Source organism: Phyllobates terribilis, unplaced genomic scaffold (assembly GCF_046119375.1).
Source record: "Phyllobates terribilis strain yellow unplaced genomic scaffold, ASM4611937v1 Scaffold_7__3_contigs__length_470593459, whole genome shotgun sequence".
NCBI lineage: Eukaryota > Metazoa > Chordata > Amphibia > Anura > Dendrobatidae > Phyllobates > Phyllobates terribilis.
Window position 1 is genome coordinate 263,600,032 of NW_027362767.1, and position 26,719 is coordinate 263,626,750.

Here is a 26,719-nt window from a genome sequence, read left to right on the forward strand (position 1 = left end):
TAGGATTAGATGCACAGCTCAGCAGACAGTATCACACACAATGGGCTTAGATACATGATACAGGAGACAATTCTTTGCTTTCTTTGGTTTTATTTCATTAGCATGGATCTTGAAGATGAGGATATAGTGGGGTGCGGGGCGTGGGGTGTGATTATCGGGGGATGTGAGGGGTTTGCTTGGTGCAATCTCTGTAAAACATAAACAGGACAGAAGGTCAGAGGTGGTTGATCCTGGAGCTGTTCCCTTCACACAGTCAATATTGGTAGAAGCCGTGGACTCAGATGCACATCTATGATAGAGCCCTGTAGGATGACTGTAAGGGGTGCTACAGGTGAGGGGGCTCTAGATTAGTGCTGGATCATGCCACTACCCCACAAGCCCCCGGTACCAGAGGTTCTTCTGTTTCTTTACCCCTCGCTTCTGTGATTTTGTGTTATTTCCTACTCCTTGCTTTTCTAACATCCCAATACCAGGGGAGGAGAAAAGCCTAATTACATATTTGTTGGGCCCTTCTCTCCAGGGGCCCCGTAGCTTCCAGCGGTGGCCTCCTGTTATAATGACTGACGATCTGCTGTCCCAATCACCGGACTCTCATCATTGTCTCTCCGCTTCTGACACTGTAGGATTCTGATGTATATTCCTCCCAGGACAGACGTTCATTCATAAACTTACCTAATATCCTTTCAGCTCACAGTCAGCTGAGAAAAGAGGAAAAACAGAACAGACGGTGTCAGACATTGTGAGATGAAGGCTGGGTCTAGAGGGCGACGCGCTGTGCGGCTGCTACATGGCGTAATGCAGGTGAATGAGATTGCATGGCAGCCCCTAGGGGACCACCGCCGCGAAAAGCAAGTCACAAAAAAGTCCAACTTGTTCAGACTTTGCGACTTGCTTGCCTCGGTCCAAGTATCCCAGTGGTTGCTGCACAGAGCAACCCGTGTCACAGCCAAAGTCACATCTAGCCCCAGCCAAAATAGCCGCACACCCACAATCTTATATGCAAGAGAAGATCCCTCCAAATCCTATATCCTATGTAGTCCCTTATCAAAATCCTCTAGACCATACATCCCCATATTACTGTCCTACAGGCGCGACCAAAAGTTTTGCATTTTTTTAATAGTGTGATTACTTCTGTCTGGTTGTTGTGATGACATTTCACTGATGAATGGAAAGTGCACGAAGTTGTCATCATGCAAGACCTTAATTTTAATCATATTACTTTCCTATATCCCATATATTCCCATATTACTGTCCTATATCCCAGCTACAGCTTATATTATCATCCTATATCCCAATTTCCACCCATATTACCATCCTATATCCCAGTTACAGCCCATATTACAGTTCTATATCCTAGTTACAGCCCACATTACCATCCTATATCCCAATTTCCACCCATATTACCATCCTATATCCCAGTTACAGCCCATATTACAGTTCTATATCCTAGTTACAGCCCACATTACCATCCTATATCCCAATTTCCACCCATATTACCATCCTATATCCCAGTTACAGCCCATATTACAGTTCTATATTCCAGTTACAGCCCATATTACAGTCTTATATCCCAGTTATAGCCCATATTACTGTCCTATATCCTAGTTATAGCCCATATTACTATCCTACATCCCAGTTACAGTCCATATTACCATCCTATATCCCAGTTACAGCCCATATTACCATCCTATATCCCAGTTACAGCCCATATTACCAACCAATATCCCAGTTACAGCCCATATTACCATCCTATATCCCAGTTACAGTCCATATTACCATCCTATATCCCAGTTACAGCCCATATTACCATCCTATATCCCAGTTACAGCCCATATTACCAACCAATATCCCAGTTACAGCCCATATTACAGTTCTATATTCCAGTTACAGCCCATATTACAGTCTTATATCCCAGTTATAGCCCATATTACTGTCCTATATCCCAGTTACAGTCCATATTACCATCCTATATCCCAGTTACAGCCCATATTACCATCCTATATCCCAGTTACAGCCCATATTACCAACCAATATCCCAGTTACAGCCCATATTACAGTTCTATATTCCAGTTACAGCCCATATTACAGTCTTATATCCCAGTTATAGCCCATATTACTGTCCTATATCCTAGTTATAGCCCATATTACTATCCTACATCCCAGTTACAGTCCATATTACCAACCAATATCCCAGTTACAGCCCATATTACCATCCTATATCCCAGTTACAGTCCATATTACCATCCTATATCCCAGTTACAGCCCATATTACCGTCCTATATTCCAGTTACAGCCCATATTACAGTCTTATATCCCATTTATAGCCCATATTACTGCCCTATATCCGTACATGCCATATTACTGGCCTATATTCCATATTACTGTCCTATATCCCAGTTACAACCCATATTACCGTTCTATATCCCAGTTACAGCCCATGTTACCGTCCTATATCCCAATTATAGCCCATATTACTGTCCTATATCCGTACATCCCATATTACCATCCTTTATCCCTGTTACAACCCATTTTGCCGTTCTATATCCCAGTTACAGCCCATATTACTGTCCTATATCCCAGTTACAGGCCATATCCCCATTTCCTCTGTACCTCCTCCTGGTAACACCACTGCATCCTCGTCCGTCAGGCCCATAGTGTGGATACCGGTCATGAATGTCTTTTTTATGATCTCTGGCAGCTCAGTTGTTCTTCCTGAGGAAAGAAAACCATGAAAACCAGTTACACCGCAGCATCAGACACGTCCGTCCCAGCAGCTCCCTGCTATTTCAGTATTGATTTCTGTGGGTGCACTACAGGGCAGTTTTATTCCTGGGCAGATGCCAGGGCTGAGGGCATGCACCTTGCGTCTTCAGCTGCAGCTGGGGGAGAGCCGGGTCCTTATACCGGATTTAACCTCTTAATGACCAAGGGTCAGTGGCTTGTACCACTGCTGTGGGTCCCTTACCGTACAGCTTGAGGGTTATGCATTGATGTCCGTCATGGATGGTCTTTGTGTATTCCATAGCATACGATGTGTAATCTGTTTTCAGGATCATGACCTCATTATCTCCATGCACTGTGCAGAAACGATGGGAGTCATTATCATGTGCAATGCACCAGGATGTCACAGTATGCTCCTAATTACAATTCTAGTACTATATAACCACAGTAGATAATAGAGATGAAAATGATAATACAAGGCTGAAGAAATTAACCTGACGTGTGTTTGTAGTGCCCGCTGTCCACAATCTCCATAGTGGAATCCATCTGCTGGCAGCCCTGAGCTCTAAACGAGATAAGGAAATAAAGAAATTTGGTAGTGATACATCATCATCATCATCAATGGATCCACAAATGATTCTTCTACGTCATTGTATAATGACCACTTACGTTTTGAAAGCCACGCTGCTTTTCATGGTATTGCCATCCTTCTCAAAACCGATGATCGGCATAGTCATGTCCTTCTTCATTAGATTAAACACAGGACAGTTTGATACTGCGATAATACCAAACCACTTACCCATAAACTGTGGAGACAGCAGCAGTAATGGTTGTTATTGAATACATGAAGGCAGGGGGCAGTATTATAGCACTTATATTCTTGTACATAGGAGGCAGTATTATAGCACTTATATTCTTGTACATAGGAGCAGTTTTATAGTAGTTATATTCTTGTACATAGGGAGCAGTATTATAGTGGTTATATTCTTGTACATAGGAACATTATTATAGTAGTTGTATTCTTGTACATAGGGGGCAGTATTATAGTAGTTATATTCTTGTACATAGGGAGCAGTATTATAGTAGTTATATTCTTGTACATAGGGGTAGTATTATAGTAGTTATATTCTTGTACATAGGGGGCAGTATTATAGTAGTTATATTCTTGTACATAGGGAGCAGTATTATAGTAGTTATATTCTTGTACATAGGAGCAGTATTATAGTAGTTATATTCTTGTACATAGGGAGCAGTATTATAGTGGTTATATTCTTGTACATAGGGGGCAGTATTATAGTAGTTATATTCTTGTACATAGGAACAGTATTAAAGTAGTTATATTCTTGTACATAGGGAGTAGTATTATAGTGGTTATATTCTTGTACATAGGGGGCAGTATTATAGTAGTTATATTCTTCTACATAGGGGGCAGTATTATAGTAGTTATATTCTTGTACATAGGGAGCAGTATTATAGTGGTTATATTCTTGTACATAGGAGGCAGTATTATAGTAGTTATATTCTTCTACATAGGGGGCAGTATTATAGTTGTTATATTCTTGTACATAGGAGGCAGTATTATGGCACTTATATTCTTGTACATAGGGAGCGGTATTATAGTAGTTATATTCTTCTACATAGAGGGTAGTATTATATTAGTTATGTTCTTGTACATGGAAGCAGTATTATAGTAGTTATATTCTTGTACATAGGGCCAGTATTATAGTGGTTATATTCTTGTACATAGGGGGCAGTATTATAGTAGTTATATTCTTGTACATAGGGAGCAGTATTATAGTGGTTATATTCTTGTACATAGGGGGCAGTATTATAGTAGTTATATTCTTGTACATAGGGAGCAGTATTATAGTGGTTATATTCTTGTACATAGGGGGCAGTATTATAGTAGTTATATTCTTGTACATAGGGAGCAGTATTATAGCACTTATATTCTTGTACATAGGAGCAGTATTATAGTAGTTATATTCTTGTACATAGGGAGCTGTATTATAGTGGTTATATTCTTGTACATAGGGGGCAGTATTATAGTAGTTATATTCTTGTACATAGGAGCAGTATTATAGTAGTTATATTCTTGTACATAGGGAGCAGTATTATAGTGGTTATATTCTTGTACATAGGGGGCAGTATTATAGTAGTTATATTCTTGTACATAGGGGGCAGTATTATAGTAGTTATTTTCTCGTACATAGAGGGTAGTATTATATTAGTTATGTTCTTGTACATAGAAGCAGTATTATAGTAGTTATATTCTTGTACATAGGGCCAGTATTATAGTGGTTATATTCTTGTACATAGGGGGCAGTATTATAGTAGTTATATTCTTGTACATAGGGAGCAGTATTATAGTGGTTATATTCTTGTACATAGGGGGCAGTATTATAGTAGTTATATTCTTGTACATAGGAGCAGTATTATAGTAGTTATATTCTTGTACATAGGGAGCAGTATTATAGTGGTTATATTATTGTACATAGGGGGCAGTATTATAGTAGTTATATTCTTCTACATAGGGGGCAGTATTATAGTAGTTATATTCTTGTACATAGGAGGCAGTATTATGGCACTTATATTCTTGTACATAGGGAGCAGTATTATAGTAGTTATATTCTTGTACATAGAGGGTAGTATTATATTAGTTATGTTCTTGTACATAGAAGCAGTATTATAGTAGTTATATCCTTGTACATAGGAGGCGATATTATACTAGTTATACTCTTGTACATAGGGGGCAGTATTATAGTAGTCATATTCTTGTACATAGGGGGCAGTATTATACTAGTTATATTCTTGTACATAGGAGACAGTATTATAGTAGTTACCGTGGGTATGGAAAGTATTCAGACCCCTTTAAATTTTTCACTTTTTGTTTCATTGCAGTCATTTGGTAAATTCTAAAAAGTTCATTTTTTTTCTCATTAAAGTACACTCTGCACCCCATCTTGACTGAAAAAAAAAAACAAATATAGAAATTTTTGCAAATTTATTATAAAAGAAAAACTGCATTATCACATGGTCATAAGTATTCAAACCCTGCTCAGTATTGAGTAGAAGCCCCCTCAAAAGCTCAAAAGCTAGTACAGCCATGAGTCTTCTTGGGAATGATGAAACAAGTTTTTCACACCTGGATTTGGGAATCGTCTGCCATTCTTCCTTACAGATCCTCTCCAGTTCCGTCAGGTTGGATGGTGAACGTTGGTGGACAGCCATTTGCAGGTCTCTGCAGAGATGCTCAATTGGGTTTAGGTCAGGACTCTTGCTGGGCCAGTCAAGAATGGTCACAGAGTTGTTCTGAAGCCACTCCTTTGTTATTTTAGCTGTGTGCTTAGGGTCATTTTCTTGTTGGAAGGTGAACCTTCGGCTAAGTCTGAGGTCCAGAGCACTCTGGAAGAGGTTTTCATCCAGGATATCTCTGTACTTGGCCGCATTCATGGTTCCTTCAATTGCAACCAGTCATCCTGTTCCTGCAGCTGAAAAACACCCCCATAGCATGATGCGGCCACCACCATGTTTCACTGTTGGGATTGTATTGGGCAGGTGATGAGCAGTGCCTGGTTTTCTCCACACATACCACTTAGAACTTTTTGGTGATAATTCTATCTTCATCTCATCAGACCAGAGAATCTTATTTCTCATAGTCTGGGAGTCCTTCATGTGTTTTTGAGCAAACTCTATGCACGCTTTCATATGTCTTGCACTGAGGAGAGGCTTCCGTCGGGCCACTCTGCTATAAAGGCCCGACTGGTGGAGGGCTGCAGTGATAGTTGACTTTGTGGAACTTTCTCCCATCTCCCTACTGCATCTCTGGAGCTCAGCCACAGTGATCTTGGGGTTCTTCTTTACCTCTCTCACCAAGGCTCTTCTCCCACGATTGCTCAGTTTGGCTGGATGGCCAGGTCTAGGAAGACTTCTGGTGGTCCCAAACTTCTACCATTTAAGGATTATAGAGGCCACTGTGCTCTTAGGAACCTTGAGTAATGCAGAAATTCTTTTGTAACCTTGGCCAGATCTGTGCCTTGCCACAATTCTGTCTCTGAGCTCCTTGGGCAGTTCCTTTGAGCTCATGATTCTCATTTGGTCTGACATGCACTGTGAGCTGTGAGGTCTTGTATAGACAGGTGTGTGCCTTTCCAAATCAAGTCCTATCAGTTTAATTAAACGCAGCTGGACTCCAATGAAGGAGTAGAACCATCTCAAGGAGGATCACAAGAAAATGGACAGCATGTGACTTAAATATGAGTGTCTGAGCAAAGGGTCTGAATACTTATGACCATGTGATATTTCAGTTTTTCTTTTTTAATACATTTTCAAAAATGTCTACCTTTCTGTTTTTTTTCAGTCAAGATGGGGTGCAGAGTGTACTTTAATGAGAAAACAATTAACTTTTTAGAATTTACCAAATGGCTGCAATGAAACAAAGAGTGAAAATTTGAAAGGGGTCTGAATACTTTCCATACCCACTGTATATTCTTGTACATAGGTACAGTATTATAGTAGTTATATTCTTATTCTTGTACGGGAGGAAAAAAAGATAGTAAATATCCCTTACCTTGTTCTCATCAAAATTTTCTTGTTCCTTTATATCTACAGCCTGGCACTGGATGCAGAGAAGGAGTACGATGGCTGCTGTGACTTGGAGCATGATTGCAGTTGTGATGATGCTTTGATGTGAGGTTCTTGACACTCGACATTGCTATTTATACACAGATTGGTAGCAAGAAAAATAATCAAGAGATAAAAAAACAATTGTTGAAGGTAAGTACGTTATGTAATAGGCGACTTGAAGTCTTTGGTTGTGCTTCTAATGCGGGATCAGTTTCAGTTTATGTAGCAGCAGTTGCCAAAACCTTAAAATTAACCCATTATTTTTTTATGTTTAACTATATCCTTACAATAAGTGCGATATACTGTGTATATTTCTGTATTTTAACTTTTAGCCGTAAAAATACAATTTTATTTTTTTATGTATATCTTTAACCCCTTTACCCCTGAGGGTGGTTTGCACATTAATGACCGGGCCAATTTTTTCAATTCTGACCACTGTCACTTTATGAAGTAATTACTCTGGAACGCTTCAACGGATCCCCCTGATTCTGAGATTTTTTCGTGACATATTCTACTTCATGATAGTGGTAAAATTTCTTCCATATGACTTGCGTTTATTTGTGAAAAAAATCAGAAAATTTAGCAATTTTCAAAATTTTAATTTTCATGCCCTTAAATCAGAGTGACGTCACACAAAATAGTTAATAAATAACATTTCCCACATGTCTACTTTACATGAGCACAATTTTGGAACCAATTTTTTTTTTGTTAGTAAGTTATAAGGGTTAAAAGTTGACCAGCGATTTCTCATTTTTCCAACAAAATTTACAAAACTATATTTTTAGGGACCACATCACATTTGAAGTAACTTTGAGGGGCCTTTATGACAGAAAATACCCAAAAGTGACACCATTCTAAAAACTGCACCCCTCAAGGTGCTCAAAACCACATTCAAGAAGTTTATTAACCCTTCAGGTGCTTCACAGGAATTTTTGGAACGTGGAAGAAAAAAATGAACTGTTTTTTTTTTTTCACAAAAATGTTACTTTAGACCTGAATTTAATTTTTTTTCGCAACGATAACAGGTGAAAAAGGACCCCAAAATTAATTGTGCAATTTCTCCTGAGCATGCAGATACCCCATATGTGGGGAAAAAAACACTAGGCGCACGGCAAGGTTCGGAAGAGGAGTGCCATTTGACTTTTTGAATATAAAATTTGTTTGAATAATTAGTGGATGCCATGTTGAGTTTGGGGAGCCCCTGATGTGCCTAAAGAGTGAAAAAAAAACACAAGTCACCCCATTTTGGAAACTAGACCCTTCAGGGAACTTTTCTAGATGTGTGGTGAGCAACTTGAACCATCAGGTGCTTCACAGAAGTTTATAACGTAGAGCCGTACAAATAAAAAAATCTAACTTTTTCCACAAAAATGATCTTTTAGCCCCAAATTTTTTATTTTCGCAAAGTAAAGAGGAGAAAATTAACTCCAAAAACTGTTGTGCAATGTCTCCCGAGTACGCTGAAACCCCATATGTGGGTAAAATGCACTGCTTTGGCACTCAGCAGGGTTCAGAAGGGAAGGAGCACTGTGTGACTTTCTAAATGCAAAATTAGCTGGGATCGAGAGTGGACGCCATGTCGCGTTTGGAGAGCTCCTGATGTGCCTAAACAGTGGAAACCCCTCAAAAGTGACCCCATTTTGGAAACTAGAACCCTCAAGGATTTTATCAAGGGGTATAGTGAACATTTTGAACCCAGAGGTATGACACAGAATTTGATAGCATTAGGTCATCATATTGAATACGTTGTCATTAGTTTTGAGTGCAAGTGCTCGCTACTTGAGTTTGCATCGGGTACTCAGGTATGCACAATGTATCTCAGATGCTTGAGTCCCCGCCCCACATGTTTCACGGTTATTAGACACCCAAAAAAAACATGCTGGGATCGCTCGTTGCATGGCAGGCGATCCCCGAAAGGTTATTTTGGCTGTATTACAGCCGCAAAACATATGGGGCAGAGACTCAATCATCTCACTCGAGCACCCGCGATACTCGGTGCATATCCGAGCACTTGATGCAAACTCATGTAGCGAGCACTTGCGCTCAACACTAGTCGCCATATCGTCATCATTTTTTTTCTTTGCTTTTGAAAAAATCCCAACCCCAGCACAACCCTAACCCTGGCAGAACCCTAACCCTAGCACAACCCTAGCGTTTATTTTTTACGCCCCTCCTCGTGCTGTGTAAGTGATTAGACGACTTTATTCTTCGGGACGGTGCGATTACAGCGATACCAGATTCATATCAGGTTTTTATGATTGACAGCTGTCACACAGTAAAAAAAAAAACAAAAACTTTTTTTTTGCAAAGACTAGTTTTTGCATCGCCATATTTTGAGAGCTATAATTTTTTAATATTTCAGCTGACAGTCAGGTGATGGCTTGTTTTTTTGCGGGACAAGTCGATGTTTTATTAGTACCAATTCAGGAATTGTTTTACTTTTTTATGCCGTTCTGTGTGTGGTAAAGTTGATAAGGCAGCTTTATTCTTCTGGTCAGTATGTTTGCAGCGGTACCACATTTATATCTTTTTTTTTTATGTTTTGCCGCTTTTACACAATAAAAACTATTTTATAGAAAAAAATATTTTTTTTTGTATCGCTGTATTCTGAGAGCTATAACTTTTTTATTTTTCAGCTGATGGAGCTGTATGGCGGCTTATTTTTTGCTGGGCAAGATGATGTTTTCAGCGGTACCATTTTTATTTACTTTCATCTTTTTGATCGCGATTTATTCCATTTTTTGTTTGGCGGTATGATGATAAAGCATATTTTTTTGCTTCGTTTTTTATTTTATTTTTTTACGGTGTTCACTAAAGGGGTTAACTGGTGGAACAGTTTTATAGCTCAGGTTGTTCCGTAAGCGGCGATACCAAATACCGGTATGTATACTTTTATTGTTTGTTTGTTTTCATAATATTTATTTATGGGTGCAGTATATTTTTATTTTTTTTGGATTATATTTTTTTATATTTTTACAATTTTTTTTCTTTTTTTTTTTTTTTTTCACTTTCTGATATTTTCTTATTTGTATACTTTGTCCAGCTATGGGACTTTCACTTTTTGCAGTCTCATCGCCTGTATAGCATATAGATGCAGCACCAGCTCTATGCTATCCAGGTTGCAGCCCTGCACACACAAGTTAGTTCGACTGCGCACTGCGCATGATCAAAGTAACTTCCTGCTGTCTGGTGACCCGGTTGCTGTCATGACGACATCGGGTCACCATGACAACCACTGGGACCCGGCACAGACAGCGCGGGACCCCAGAGAAGAGGTAAGTAAGCAGCGCTTACCTCCCCTTGCTCCTGGAATGCAGCGATCGACTTCGATTGCAGTATTTCGGGAGTTAATGTGCCGGCAGCGGTGCTTGATCGCTCCTATTACATAGCACCAGGTGTCAGCTGTGAGAATCAGCTGACACCTGGCGGCGATCGCCCTGCACCACTTGTGTGCGGGCGCGATCCTGTGATGCGTAATAATACGTACCTGGTCCAATAGGCCTGGGCCAGTGCGACGTACTATTGCTGATCACGTCAGAAAGGGGTTAATCACCATTTCATAGACATAATGTACATAGAACAGTCAGTTCACTGTGAACATATAAATGTGGTCAAAAGTTTTGAGGCTGACACAAATTTTGTTTTTGACAAAGTTTGCGGCTTCAGTTTTTATAGTGGTAATTTGTATTAACTCTAGCTTGTTATGAAGAACAATCAAATGAATTTCAAGGTAATTCCTTGGCATAAAAAAATTCATCCATGGAAGGGGGTTCGCTTACAATTTTGCCTAAGAAGACTGCCATGAATAAATAATGGGATCTAAACCTCTTCTCCCAATGATCCACGAGCAATGTGGTGATGTTTTTTTCCAGCATAATGGAGACAATTTCACAGGCAAAAGTGATAACTAAGTGGCTTGGTGAACAAAACATTAACATTTTGGATCCATGGCCAGAAATGTTCCAGATCTGAATCCCTATGAGAACTTGTGGTCAGTCATCAAAAAGCAACAAAGAAAAATACAGAAATTGCAATAAACTCCCAGCACTGATGAGACAAGAATTGGGTGGTCATCAGTCATGATTAGTGTTGATTAGCATGCTCGACACTGCTCGGTACTCGCCCGAGCATCACGCTACTCGGGATGTTTGGCGAGCACCGAGCATTTCCGGGTTACTCGGGCGGGAGCTCGGGTCTCCGCCTTGCACGTTTGGCGCTCTTTACAGAGCCAATGAACATGCAGGGATTGCCAGCCAGTCACTGTAATGCCGCAGCCATGTTGTTTGTGGGCATTACAGTGATTGGCTGGCCGCACAGCGTCACCTCGAGTATTTAAAACCGGGCGCCTCCATCTTGGACACAGTCACCCGGGATCAGACAGTGTAGGGTCAGTGCTGCCAAGTTAGGGAGAGATATATAGTGCGAAATAGGTAGTGTAGGGTCTCTCAAGCCTGCCAAATCAAACAAACAGTCCTTCTCAGGACTAATATCCATCCCAGATATCAGACAGGCAGGCTGTATAGGAGACGCAGTGGTTATACCAACAAACTCCTTCTGGTCAAATTGCTAGACTTATCCCCCGGTTTCAGGGGCCAGGAAAAATCCTTTTTTTTTTTCATCTAAATCCTGTATTTTTTTTTTTCCTCAGTCAGACTGTACAAATACACGTCTTATTAACCTTTTGGTATCCCCCCCCCCTCCAAAAAAAAACTTGAGTGTGTCTGTGACTGTTCAGACACCAATATATCTGTTTAAAAGAGTCCGGTGTAGGCCAGATAACTAGAACTTTGGTTTTGCAGTTCCACAGTTAAAATCTCTGTATTATCCTGCTTTTGGCTGTTTTTCCGTAAAAAAAAAAAACAGTAATAGTGTCTCGCTGACTGTTCAGACACAAATATATCTGTTTAAAAGAGTCTGGTGTAGGCCAGATAACTATAACTGTGGTTTTGCAGTTCCACGGTTCAAATCTCTGTATTATCCTGCTTTTGGCCTTTTTTCCGTAAAAGAAACAGTAATAGTGTCTCGCTGATTGTTCAGACACAAATATATCTGTTTAAAAGATTCTGGTGTAGGCCAGAGAAATAGAACTGTGGTTTTCCTCTTCCATGGTTCTAATCTCCTTTTTATTACCCTTTTTCCATTGATAGTGCGAGTGTAAGCTATTTTACTTCATTTACAATGGGCAAGACGCGTGGCAAGGGACGTGGAACTGGACGTTCTGGTGATGGTGCGTGTAGAGGACGGGGCCGTGGCCAAGGTGAAAATGTGCCACAACCAACAGCCACATCTTCTCGCTCCCACATCTTGAACGAATTACTAGGGAAGCACACTACAACACCAGTATTGCGAACTGGTCAGTGTGAACAGGTTATTAATTGGATAGCAGATAATATTTCCAGTTACCTGGGCACCACCCCCTCCGGTCTGTCTTCCACACGGTCAAGTTTTAGTAGCCATGAGTCTCGACCGCATACTCCTCCTCACCCTGATGCTCCTTCCTCCCACCATGCCGACTGTCGTCAGACAGCAACTGATCCCATAGTTCGACACTCTGAAGAGCTGTTCACTGGTCCATTTCCATATTTGTGCCCCTCGCCTGCTCCGCTTGAAGTGGCGGAAGAGGAGATCCCATGTAGCGATGCCCAAATATTTGAACAGCCACGGCCAGAGGAAGTCGACGCTGGTAATTTGTCACAAGGGCTGGATGATGACGAGACACAATTGCCACGAAGTGAGGAGGAGGATCGTGGTGCGCAAGTGGAAGAGGAGGAGGTGGTGGATGATCTAGTAACTGACCCAACGTGGCAGGAGGACACGCAGAGCGAGGCCAGCAGCACACAGGGGGAGGGAGGCAGAGTACCCCAACAGGCAGGAAGAAGCAGTGTGGTAGCCGCTCACAGAAGGCGGGCAACAGTTCCCCGTAACACCAACACGAGGGACGTTGCCAGTACAACCCGTAGGTCTTCCAGAGTCTGGAATTTTTTTAAAGACTCTGCTGATAACCCCAAAAAGGCCATTTGTACCACCTGCCATGCCAACATTAGCAGGGGTGACAAAACTACCAGCCTGACCACCACCAGCATGATCAGGCACATGTCAGCAAAGCACCCGACTTTGTGGGACGAACCCCAGGGTCCATGACCAGTGTCAGCGGGTGTCACCACTGCTTCTTCTGCTGTTGTGCGTGTAAGAGAACCCCTTGTTGTGAGTGCAAGGCAGTCCCCTGTCCATACTGCATGCAAAGATGCCCCCTCCTCTCAGTCTTCACTTGTTATGGCAGTTTCTCAAGAAACAGCATCAACGTCCACATCCCACCGCAGCGTTCAATTGTCCATATCCCAGAGCTTTGAACAAAAGCACAAATTCGCGGCCAACATCCCACAGGGCACAGTCCTAAATTTGCACATTTCACGACTGCTTGCGTTGGAAATGCTGCCTTTTAGGCTGGTGGAGACGGAATCCTTCCGCAACCTTATGGCGGTGGCCGTCCCTCGGTACTCGGTCCCCAGCCGACACTATTTTGCCCGGTGTGCCATCCCCGCACTACACAAGCACGTGTCCCAAAACATCTGCCGTGCCCTCAACAACGCAGTTACTGGGAGAGTCCACCTGACAACGGACACGTGGACAAGTGCTTGTGGCCAGGGACGGTACATCTCCCTGACGGCACACTGGGTAAACATAGTGGAAGCTGGGATCCAGTCGGACCTTGGGACGGAACACATCCTCCCCACACCGAGGATTGCGGGCCCTATGTCAGTCAGAGTTGCCCCCACAGTGTACAGCTTCTGCGCATCCTCCTCCTCCTCATGTTCAGCCTCCATCTCAGATATCACCACATCAGTTACAAGCTGGAAGCACTGCAGTACTGCCTCAGCCAAGCGGCAACAGGCTGTGCTGAAACTCATAAGCTTACGTGATAAACCTCACACTGCTTGTGAGTTGTGGACAGCTTTGAAAGAGCAGGCAGATCTGTGGCTGAGACCACTGAACCTACATCAAGGCATGGTCGTGTGTGACAATGGCCGTAACCTGGTGGCGACTCTGAGGCGAGGCGAGATCACACACGTACCATGCCTGGCTCATGTGCTTAACCTCATGGTTCAGCTGTTTCTTAAATCGTACCCCAAGTTGCCAGATCTGCTCGTCATAGTACGCCGCCTGTCAGCTCATTTTCGGAAGTCGGCTACAGCTTCCACCGCCCTTGCTGTGTTGCCGCAGCGTTTGCAGCTTCCTGCACACCGACTGGTGTGTGATGTCCCCACATGTTGGAACTCTACCCTCCACATGTTGCAAAGGATTTGTGAGCAGAAGAGAGCAGTTGTGGAGTACAAGCTGCAACAAGGCCGTCGATATTCAGGTCAGACTCCACACATAAGACCTCAGAAGTGGACTTGGATGTCTGACATATGTACCATCCTGACAAACTTTGAGGAGTCCACCAAGATGGTGAGTGGCGATGACGCCATCATTAGCGTCAGCATTCCACTTGTCTGTCTTTTGCAACGCTCTCTGCAGAGAATTAAAGAGGAGGCATTGCAGCCAGAGTATGATGAGATGGATCAAGAAGCCGTAATGGGTGATTACACACAGCCCAGCCTCATCTCATCCCAACGTGCATTGGGGACAATGAGCGAGAGGAGGAGGAGGAGGAGGAAGAACAGGAGCTGGTATCATGCGCTGTAGACGGTAGTACCTGTACAACTGTCATACCGTCGGTTCAGTGAGGGTGGCCTGAGGACAGGGGGTGAGGAGGAGGAGGAGAGCATGATCAGTCGTCATCTTGGTGAGGACACGGAAGTCTTGCCCTTTACCAGTCTGGCACGCATGGCTGACTTTGTTACGCTGCCTTAACCGTGACCCTCGCATTGTCAAAATGTTGGGTGACAGTCATTACTGGTTGGTGACACTTTTAGACCCCTGCTACAAGGAGAACTTTCACTCTCTTATTCCTGAGGTGGAGAGGTCTACAAAAATGGGGCAGTACCTGAAGGCCCTTGCTGCAGAACTGTTAAAAAATTCCCATCTGAACACTCTAGCGGCAGAGGTCACAGTTCGTTGACCAACCAAGGCGTACAGGCGAGAGAGACGCAACTTCAATCCAGCAGAGGCAGGGGAACACTGTCAACATTCTGGGACAGTTTTCTGAGACCCGCCCAGCTTGCAGGCCCTGAGGCGCAAGGTACTCTCACAAGGAGTGGAAAGTTTCAAAAGATGGTGAGGGAGTACCTTGCCGACCGTACCAGCATCCTCCGTGATTCCTCTGTGCCTTTTAATTATTGGGTATCTGAGCTGGACACTTGGAATGAACTCGCTCTGTACGCCTTGGAGGTCCTGGCCTGCCCTGCCGCTAGCGTGTTATCGGAGCGTGTTTTTAGTGCCGCTGGGGGAATTATAACTGATAAGCGCACTCGCCTGTCAACTGACAATGCTGACAAGCTGACCCTTATCAAAATGAACAAGGGCTGGATTGGGCCAGACTTCTCATTACCACCAAATGACAGCAGAGTAACATAAAGTCAAATCCGCTGTGTTATTTCAGGAAGTGTATTCCCATGCACCGCTTCACACCCACACATGGGTATACGCTTCCTCATTTCGGCTGTATTTCGCTCTTCTCCTTATCCTCAGCCTCCACCACCACTATACCACCAGGGTGACCGTGGTCCGTGTTGCCAACATTGCAAGTTCCTCCGTCCTAATTTTTGGCAGCTTTTGCTTGGAAGGCATAGGCAAAGACTATGGGACACCCACTCCCCAATAATGGGAATAATGTTTTTAATATGCTGTACTGCATGGCTCTTGTAAGGGGCATGAAAACCGTCTTGTTAAGCTACTCTGAACTCCACGTCTCTTGCAAGGGGCATTAAAACCGTCTTGTTAAGCTACTGTGACCTCTACCACCCTTCCAAGGGGCATTAAAACTGTCTTGTTAAGCTACTGTGACCTCCACGTCTCTTCCAAGGGGCATTAAAACCGTCTTGTTAAGCTACTGTGACCTCCACGTCTCTTCCAAGGGGCATTAAAACAGTCTTGTTAAGCTACTGTGACCTCCACCACTCTTCCAAGGGGCATTAAAACTGTCTTGTTAAGCTACTGTGACCTCCACCACTCTTCCAAGGGGCATTAAAACTGTCTTGTTAAGCTACTGTGACCTCCACCACTCTTCCAAGGGGTATTAAAACTGTCTTGTTAAGCTACTGTGACCTCCACCACTCTTCCAAGGGGTATTAAAACTGTCTTGTTAAGCTACTGTGACCTCCACGTCTCTTCCAAGGGACATTAAAACTGTCTTGTTAAGCCACTGTGACCTCCACGTCTCTCCCAATGGGCAATAAAACCGTCTTGTTAAGCTACTGTGACCTCCTCGTCTCTTCCAAGGGGCATTAAAACCATCTTGTTAAGCTACTGTGACCTCCACGTCTCTTCCAAGGGGCATTAAAACCGTCTTGTTAAGCTTCTGTGACCTCCACGTCTCTTCCAACGGGCATTAAAACTGTCTTGTTAAACCACTCTGAACTCCACAGCTCTTCCAAGGGGCATTGAAATGTTGTTTTTAGTTACCTCTAACCTCCACGACTCTTCCAACGGGCATTGCATTTCCTCCTAATTTTAGTTAGCTTTTGCTTTTCAATGCATAGGCGAACACTAAAGGAGACCCACTCCCCAATAATTGGTAGAAGGTTTTTAGTACGCTGTAATCCACGTCTGTTTCAAGGGGCATTGCAGTTCCTCATAATTTTTGGAAAGCCTTCCTCACTGCTTAGGCCAACAGTGTACAGGAGACCCATTTGCTATAAATGGAAAAAACGCTTTAGTTTAGGCCCTCTGACCTCCATGTCACTTCCAAGGGGCATTGGACTGCCTCGAAATTTTTGGTACGCTTTGCACTCACTGTATGCCCTATAACTGTGTTGCCGAACCGCTCCTTTTGGTACAAGACGTGTGGTTGACTGGCCTGATATTGATGTGAATGGTCCCTGTTCCTCCTGCTCTTTCTCCTTTGCCACCACCTCATCCATCATTCATCACCTGAAGCTTTGTTTTAACGGGAGTCATAGAACTGGGATAGTAGTAGGAAAACATCCAGCAATCCTCGGAGGAGGTAGGATATGCGCCAAAACTCTGACCACCTCAGGCCTAGCCGCTACTACATACATGCGCTTGCATTCCAAGGAACAGAAAGCTAAGGAGATGGATGGCCTCATGATCATGAATAATTTACTCATTGTGTAGGAGGCCGACCACTGCTGCTGTCTACCTTCTGAACTTTGTGTTGAAGCCTGATTGACCCAGGACCCTCAATCCTCTATGTCTGCAGGACGTGTTGCATCCCAGTGTCCAACTGTGTTCCGGCTTCCACAATATTAACGGCGTCAGTCAGATGGACCATCCCTGGCCACATTCACTTGTCCACGTGTTTGTGGTTAGGCTGTCCTTCAAATAGGGGCGGCTGGGGACCGTTTATGGACACCCGACCGCCCCCTGGCGGCTGGGGACCAAGCGTGGACACCCGGCCACCCGGCGGCTTGGGACTGAGTATGGATACCAGGCCGCCGGCGCAGCCAAGGCCCAATTTCAAGTGCAAGCAAGCAAGCAGTATGGTATTGCAGCCTGGGGGTGGCTGTATACTTGCGCTTGCATTGCAAGGAATGGGGGAGGTACAATTGAACACTGCCTTGGGACAAGGACTTGCATGGGGATAGTTGCAAGTCAGCATCTTCTGATGCGGCAAGGATCACTTCTGATGGGCACACTTTTAGGCAGTGACCTGGTTGTCAGAGATGCTTCCAGGGGTCTTCCCCATGCTGTTCCCATGTCTTTTCAGCACTGTATGCATGTGCCACACAGCACATGGGCAGATAAGATTGTAAAATGTTAAAATGACATTTCCCGGTGAGTGCATTTGTCACGGTTGAAAGCAATACAAAAGTGCAAAAACGCATAAAAAATGCTACTTGTGAACATAGCCCAAGGTGTGGAGGAGTATTTTTGTTTTTGGTTATTTATTTTACCTTATACACAAGTCTTTACCCTGGAAAGGAAGTTCCTTAACATATTTCACAGGAAAACCGTTTCAGTTTAGTTTTTGAACGTTTTCTTGTGAGCCCGTAAAAGTGGCTTAATTCCTCTGACCTCGTTGTTGACAGCAGTGACCTGGGGGTCAGAAATGCTTCCTGGGGCGATCCCCATGCTGTCCCCATGTCATTTGAGCACTGTCACTATAGTTTTGGGCACTTTTTAGGCTTTCTACAGACTGCCGGGGGTGCCACCGCAAAAATGCTCGGGTCTCCCATAGACTAACATTGGGCTCGTTGCTCGGGTCCAGCACCCGAGTATCACAGTGAGCTCGGCCCGAGCTTCGAGCACCCGAGCATTTTAGTGCTCGCTCAACACTAGTCATGATCTGGCCCAGAAACTGATATCCAGCTACGGGGGCAAAAGGCAAAAGTCTGGGAAATCAGGGTCAACACTATAAATGTTGAGCGTTGCATTAACTTGGTGTATTTTGTTAATAAAAGTTGAAATACCTCTGAAAAGTTTATAATTGTACTTCAGTAATTATAGAACATCCAACATAAAAGATCTAAAAACACTGAAGCCGCAAAATGTGAAAACTAAAATTTGTCTCATTCTCAAAGCTTTTGGCTACGACTGTACATTACATTACTTATCCTGTATTATACTCCAGAGCTGCACTCACTATTCTACTGGTGTAGTCACTGTGTCCATACATTACATTACTGATCCTGACTTACATCCTGTAGATCTTTTATTATAAAAATGAAAAACATAACAATAATAATAACAGAAACATAACAAAATTAACAACCAAAAAATAAACAATGTAATGAAACTGGTCCTGCCGCTCCCCCTCTCCTCACACACATATTATACATATATACACAATAATAACTACTCATATTACAGACTTCTGGTCCGGTTACCAAAGAAAATAATAACCACAAACAATAAAAAAAATAAACATAAACAAAATAAACAATAGCTGCCAAAATATATACAAACATTTTTTTTTAATTAATGTAAAATAAATACTAACTATACAAATATATACAAGCTAAACAAAACACCCCACACTCACACCCACCATTCCCAACCCTGGCACTGACCTGAGAGCTGGTCCTGCGTCTCATGCCTCAGTCCATGTCCAACGTCTATAGGCCAGATCAGGCAGTGCAAGTTTTTCACCCAAATACCCAGTGTCCCAAAGCCCCACAAGATGAACCCACCTCCCCCCTTTTCCCACCACCCAATCTAACACCTACACCCAAATCCATATCCTTATATACAATATATACAGAAACAAACAATACAATAACAAACAATACAATAACCACAACTAACAAAGCCCAAGTTCGGTGCCTGCAGCCCTACATCACTGTCTACTACTCAAAACAAAAATCTATGGTGTCAGCAGCAGCCCACCACCAGGAGAGGAGATGACCAGACTAGGGCACACTAAAAGAAAAGCCCCTCCAGAGGAGAGCGGCCCTTTGTGTACCCAGTCTCTCATACTCCAGAGAACTCACTTTCACCAGGTCTCCGAGTATGGTCCTAAACACATCGTCCACTGGGAGGATTTTCCGTTGCGTCGTTACTAAGCACCGTGCGCTCCACGTGTGATATCTAACCACTGTGCTAACTAGAAATAAGGTGCAGTGGTCCCGACCACCCAGGTCCCCGAATGCTCCATAGGCCCATTCCGCATAAGAGAGACCGGCCAGCCGGGGCCAGCCAATGGAGGCGCCCACCTTGTTGTACACCTCTGTGTTAAAGGGACAACGAAGCAGTAAGTGGTACCACAATGCTCCCGCGGACAGTTCCTGTCCTCAGAGCTCCTACACTTCAGTTTGTCACTCACACACAGTTTCCCATGGAAGCAGCGCCAAGTACCAAAACTTCGAGGGGATCCTGATAGAATTCAAAAGATGCAGACCTACCCCAAGATCCTGACTTGGGTAATCCCTGAGCGCCAGAGGCCTCTGAAAATGGGTCAACAGAACACTTTTTTTAAGGGGCTTCCTTGGCAGAGTCCTGACCTCCCACATTCCCAGACCCCACCGGCGAATTACCTTCAGAACCACGGTAGCGTAAGCCGGGAGATGTCCATGCGGTGTGCGTAGATCCTTCACTTGCCCTCCTGTCTCCCATTCTTGGAAGAAAGGCTGAAACCATCTCCTACAGGAGAATACCCACGAAGGAGCCCTCTCTTTCCAGAGGTTTGCAATATTGATCTTAATGAAGGTATTCACAAGGAATACCACAGGGTTGACCATAGCCAACCCTCCTAGTCTCCTCGTACGGTAAGTAACCTCCATCTTGACCAGGTTCAGTCTATTCCCCCATAACAGTTGTTAAAACAAACTGTAGACCCGAGTCCAGAGAGGCTCCGGCAAGATGCACACACTGCCCAGATAGATCAGCAAAGGGAGCAGGTAAGTTTTGATCAGGTTTACCCTTTCCCTTAGGATCAGAGACCAACCCTTCCATTGGTTCACCTTCTGAGTGGCGATCTCTAGCCTGCTGTCCCAATTTTGTTTTAGGTAATCCCCCTGGCCAAATTCAATGCCAAGAAATTTTGCAGAGACTTTGGGTCCTGGAAGGGTGTCCGGGATATCAGAACCAGGATCTCCTCCTCCCAGCCAGAGACTCTCACACTTATCCCGGTTGATCTTAGACCTGGATGCCTCCGAGTAGCGATTTACCTCTGACATCAGCCATTCTGCCTCCCCATCATCCCCATCAGAGGAAAAAAAAACGGTGACGTCATCGGCATACGCCACCACTCTCAGAGTGGCTTCCGGTGCTGCCCGGTCCATCCCGATCCCAGCCAACAGTCCACGCTCCACCCTCCTAAGAAGTGGGTCAATCGCAAACACGTACAGCAGCGGGCTCAAGGGACAACCCTGGCGAACACCACATCCAACCTCAAAAGAGCTGCCAATCCAACCGTTCACAAGCGGGAAACTCTCTGCCCCAGCATACAAGATCTTAAGCCAATCAACAAACCCCCCCGGCAGGCCATACCTCAGAAGGACAGACCAGAGGTACTCATGATTAACCCGATCAAACGCTTTTGCCTGGTCCAATGACAGCATGTACCCCTTCCAGTGGCCAGCCCTACCCTGCTCCACCGCCTCTCGGACACAGAGTACAGCACTAATTGTACTGTGGCCCGGAACAGAGCAATGCTGGGCTCCCGAAAGGAGTCGGGGCACAAATTTCACCAGCCGATTAAACAGCACCTTTGCCAAAACCTTCCTGTCTGCATTGAGAAGCGCTATGGGATGCCAATTCTCAATGCAAAATGGGTCCTTATCCTTTGACAAGATGATCAGGGCAGACCTCCTCATTGACTTTGGCTGAGTGCCCGAGGAAAGACACTCATTGAACACCTCAGTCCAGAGGGGAACCAAGGTGTCCTTAAAGGTCTTATAGAATTCAGATGTTAAGCCATCTGGACCAGGAGATTTCTTTAGGGCAAGCCCTTCAATCGCCAACTTAACTTCCTTTTCCCTGACCATCTCTGTCAAAACACCAAGAGAGGGGTCTACCCCTGGTTCGTGGACGGCTTCAGCCAGAAAAGCCGACATCTCATCCCAATCCAGATCCCTCTTCCCCAAGAGGTGCGAGTAGAAGGATCTGACGACCTCCAGGATCCCTGATCTGGATCTTTTCATTGAACCCGCAGTGTCAACCAGTGCTGTAACAACTTTACTATTCGTTGACATCTTGCAGTTTCTGTAAGGGTCGGGCGAGCAGTACTTCCCATAATCCCTCTCAAAAACCAAAGATGCGTGTCTATCATACTGACACCTCATTAGCAAAGATTTCACTCTGGAGATCTCCTCGCAGCTACCTCCAGTTGAGAAAAGATGCTGGAGTTTCCTCCTCAGGCCCTGATACAGGCGGTACCTGTCCAGGCTCCTGAGGCTCGAGAGCTGGCGGAAGAATCTCGCCACCCTTTTCTTGAACATCTCCCACCACTCTGACTTACTACTACAAAGATTCAGTAAGGGTACCTGGCTCTGAAGAAAATTCTCACAGGACTGTCTTATCTCCGCTTCTTCCAAGAGAGATGAATTGAGCCTCCAAAAGCCTCTTCCCATCCGGGGGGTCTCTGTAACATTCAGGGAAAACAAAATCAAACAGTGATCGGAGAACTCCACCTCAACAACAGATACTGCTGAAGAGACTGCTTCCTCCTTTAAATAAAACCTGTCTATCCTGGACCTACAGTTACCTCTATGATAGGTGAACCCCTCGTTGCCTGCGGTGTGCCGGATGTGGACATCCAGCAGGCGAACCTCACTAGCTATACTATTAAAGACAACGCTATCATAAGTCAGCTTGTCTCTGGAACCTCCTCTATCCCAGGGCCTCGTGACAGTGTTAAAGTCCCCTCCAAAAACGACGGGCCGACTCGTATAAAGGTAGGGCTTGATCCTCATAAAAAGACACTTCCCGTCCCACTTAGATTGGGGACCATAGATGTTAATGAGCCGGAGCTCTTGTCCCTTCATGAGGACATCTAATATCAGGCACCTCCCCATTTCTAACTCAATAACCCGTCGGCATTTTACCGGTGCGGTAAAAAGGACCTCCACTCCGCTATACGGCTTGGCCGCAAGAGACCAATAGGAAGGGCCGAGTCTCCACTCCCTCTTAGCGATAAACACCTCTGCCATATTTGGCAGCCTGGTCTCTTGCAAAAAAAAAATGTCGGCTGAGAAAATCAAAGGCCGCAAATCTAGCCATATTTGACTTAATGCTGGAGACATTAATGGACGCCAGTGTCAATGGCGTGGGTACCGCCATCATTGGTGATTGAGTTAGATGGCTTTCTTCTTCCTACTCCCCTTATCCTCTGCCTCAGACGAGGAATCCTTCCCCCTCTTTAATGACACAGAGGTGTCCATTCCCACATCTTTCCTTCTTTTTTCGTCCTCGTCTCTGGACTCTGGGCCCGTCCCTCCCCCCAAGGACCTTGCATCCCCAGGAGAAGGAGACTCGGCACTCCCTGTAAGCTTCACCGAAGTCGGAACCTCACCCTCAGCCTCCTCTTCGGAGGAAGAGATGTTATCAAGGGCTTGGAACCGGTTAGAAAGACCAACTAGAGGGGAGTCAGTTTTACCTTCCTTAGGTACCTTGGTCAGAGCGGGAGAAGATGTTTTATCTCCCTTCTTTCTCTTCTTTTTGGTGCCGAGCTTACGCTTGTCCTCTAGCCAACGCTTATTATCCTTATCCATACTTTCATAACGGGAGGATTCTGAGGCAGAGGCGGTTTCCTCTCTGTGGATCCTCCTGACCTCCTCATCCAACTCATCATCCATCGGGGCCTCAGCAGCAAGCCTGGCATCCAGGACAGGGGCTGCCCCAGTAGCCCGGGGCTCGCCCTGCTCCCTCTCCTGTCTGCGCTTGTCTAGACGCGTCAGCTGGGCAGGCGTCTTTTTATTGCTTTTCTTCCCTGGCCCCTCAGCTCCCCCAAACCTGCTAGTCCCCTACCCAGCAGAATCGGCCTCATGGCTTTCTCCCACCGGGGTCTCGACTGCATTAGCGAAGGAGCGAGGACAACGGCTGAATGGGTGACCTAACTCACCACACAGGTGGCACCTAATTTCCACACAAGAGGCAGCAAGATGGCCGACACCCCCACACAATGCACATTTCTGCACAGTGCAGTTTGCACTGAAGTGTGTGGGGTCGCCGCACCTGTGACAGAGCTTCAGTTGCCCCTGGTAGAAGACCAGGATACGATCCCTACCCAGGAAGGCAGATGATGGAATGTGGGCAACCGTACAACCTGAATGCTGAAGTTTTACCATAAACTTCCAGGCCCCTGACCAGATACCAAACTCGTCGCGGTTTTTTTTTGGCATCTCCATCACCTCTCCATACCGACCAAGCCACGTCATGATGTAATAACAAGAAAGCGACTCGTTACAAGTCATCACGATCACTTTCTTGATCTGGTTTTGGCGAGACACTGCCTGAACGGCAAAGTCGCGCCAGCCGGGCTCATTTTTTGCTAACTCATAATTCGTCCAGAATAGCTCAAGCCCCTCCGGCCGAACAAAGCTGACATCAAACTCAGGCATGGAATAGGGATGTATCAAGGCGTAGATGTCAATCGCCTTGAAGCCCATCCTCAGCAGGAGCTCCACAACTTTAGACCTTGGAGGACATGCATCACTGCCCCTCCACCGAAGATGGACCACATTCCTACGCACACTGCCTGGCCCGGCTGTTGGGAGGGACCACACTGTATCCCCCCGTTTTTGCTCTCGGAAGGCCCCGAGGCCATGCCTCTCTATCCAGAAGGATAGATCAATCTCTCGACCCTCTACCATTAGTGATCTCTCCCCCTTCTTTAGAGCCTCCAGAAGGCGCCGTTGCAACATGCCGTCCCCAAAGCCCGGAGACGAGGAGGAGGAGGATGCCCTATTTGCCCCGGCGGTGACACTGGCATAACTCTGGACAGGTATTGCCACCACCGGGGGGGCAATCGGACCAGTGACTACATCAACCCCAACAGCATCACCATTACCCACCTCCATCTCACCCTCCACCAAACCAGCAACCACACCACTAGACAATGAATTGGCCTCATTCACACCCACCACCACATACATTCCTGTTGGACCAGTAACAATGGTGGATGACATTTTGACCTCAGCATCATCAGGCACAAGGGGCTCAGTCACCTCCATAGAACTGGAGGCGACCTCACCCCTGGTTTTATGTGTGCCCTCCACATCATCAGTCGGTATTTTCTGTATGGCATTCGGTATGATGCGCCGCTGATCTTTAGCAGCTGTGAGGCGCCGCTGATCTTTAGCATCAGGATCCTCCGGACCAGCGACGCCAGCACAAAATAGCACTTTTGTGGGAGGACTGGAACGCTCAGCCCCGACAGCCCCCTCACACTGCTGCCACTTCTCAACTAAGTGATCAGCGGCAACAGCATTTAGAGGCGCCAAGGCTACCGGAGCTGCCCCCGACACCTAGCTGCTCCCCCCCTCCCACTGAGGAGCGCACCACAGCATCGTGGCCTGACCGAACGCCCGCTGCCAGGCCACCCTCACTGTCCAGCCTCTCAGCTGATGCACCTTCTGCTGCGTCCCCGCTACTACAAGCAGAGACGGAGCTCTGCGCCTCACTACCACGTTGTGTAATCTCCCCGCGCCTTTGCACCCGATCCACAGCAGAACCCGGGCTGGGCTGGGCAACTGGGCTTATGCAGCGAGCTGAGCCTGCCACCGACTCAGGGGGTACAGGGAGGGGGGCATATACATAGCTTACCGCTTCCTGCAGCTTTGGCTTGATCTTCTTAGCCTTTTTGTGGCCCCCAGGTGCCTCTTCTGGTAGATCGTCACCAAGATGGAAGTTTTGGAGGCACACTGGGGACTCCAGGAGCTTTATTTCTGCCATTAGCGCCCCTCCCCGGCCGCTGCTGTCACTGTCCTCCCCAGTGCCGGCAGAACTGCGACCGGATGTCATTGTCGCCTGTCCTGCAGGGAGCTCGCAGCATGTGGCCTGCGGGTGACTTTGCAGGCTGCCAGGTGGGGCTTTCTGCTGGTCATCATCACTCTCATCATCCACCTGGCTCTCAGGCTGCAGCCCCATCTGCCTTTGCTCTCTGTTATCAGCCATTTCTGTGAAGCAGTCTTCATTGATTAGTTTTTCCTTAAACGGACCACTCTGCTCTCTGATGGTAGCTTACCTTACTTCCAGCACATGAATCTCACTGGTGAGCCTCTTTACCTCCGCCTGGAGTTTAGCCTTCCTCGATTTGGAGGCCCCTGCAGCTTTGGCGCTTGTGCAGCGCAGCTCTTCCGAAGCCTCCTAACGAGGTTACTTGCATCTTCATACTCACGGAGGTGGATCATGATCCGGGAGGCATAGGTGGACACAGACTCCCGGGGACTTTGCAGCCCCCAACCTTCCTCAGTGAGGTCGGCTTCACCTCCGTGAGCACTGAGCTTTCCTCTGGAAGGAGTGCCATCATGAACGCTGTCAGGCTTACCCTCCATGCTGGAAGCCTTGCAGCTTCTAGGAGTCTCCACAGTCCCGGGGGGAGTAGGAGCCACATTGCTGCGACTCCTGGTGGAGCGTCTCACCCCTGAGTCCTCCGATGTGCAGGCCGGTTGCTGGTTTCTCCTGCCCCCTGCCAGCCTAGTTCGGGAAGCTGAAGCCTGGGACTTGGCTCCAGGAATCCCACTCCCTCCCTGGATAGGAGAGAGAGCAGATCCTCAGGTGAAGAGGTGTTGATTCTCACAGACCTCAGGAGCACACAGCAGGATCTGCAGCCACCACTCCCACAATCACCACAATGAGCAACAGCTGATCA

At 45.7% G+C, this 26,719-nt stretch overlaps 1 protein-coding gene across 1 annotated transcript; it reads right to left on the reverse strand.

The window, feature by feature from the left end:
* Positions 1-104: 104 nt before the first annotated feature.
* Positions 105-26,658, reverse strand: LOC141154531 (olfactory protein-like). Its single transcript, XM_073640594.1, has 8 exons — positions 26,396-26,658; positions 7,292-7,435; positions 3,391-3,527; positions 3,216-3,286; positions 2,966-3,076; positions 2,611-2,712; positions 673-698; positions 105-188 (listed from the first exon to the last, which is right to left on the reverse strand). Exons 1-7 carry the CDS (start codon positions 26,459-26,461, stop codon positions 673-675), a joined length of 657 nt encoding a protein of 218 aa, XP_073496695.1. The 5' UTR covers positions 26,462-26,658; the 3' UTR covers positions 105-188.
* Positions 26,659-26,719: the final 61 nt, after the last annotated feature.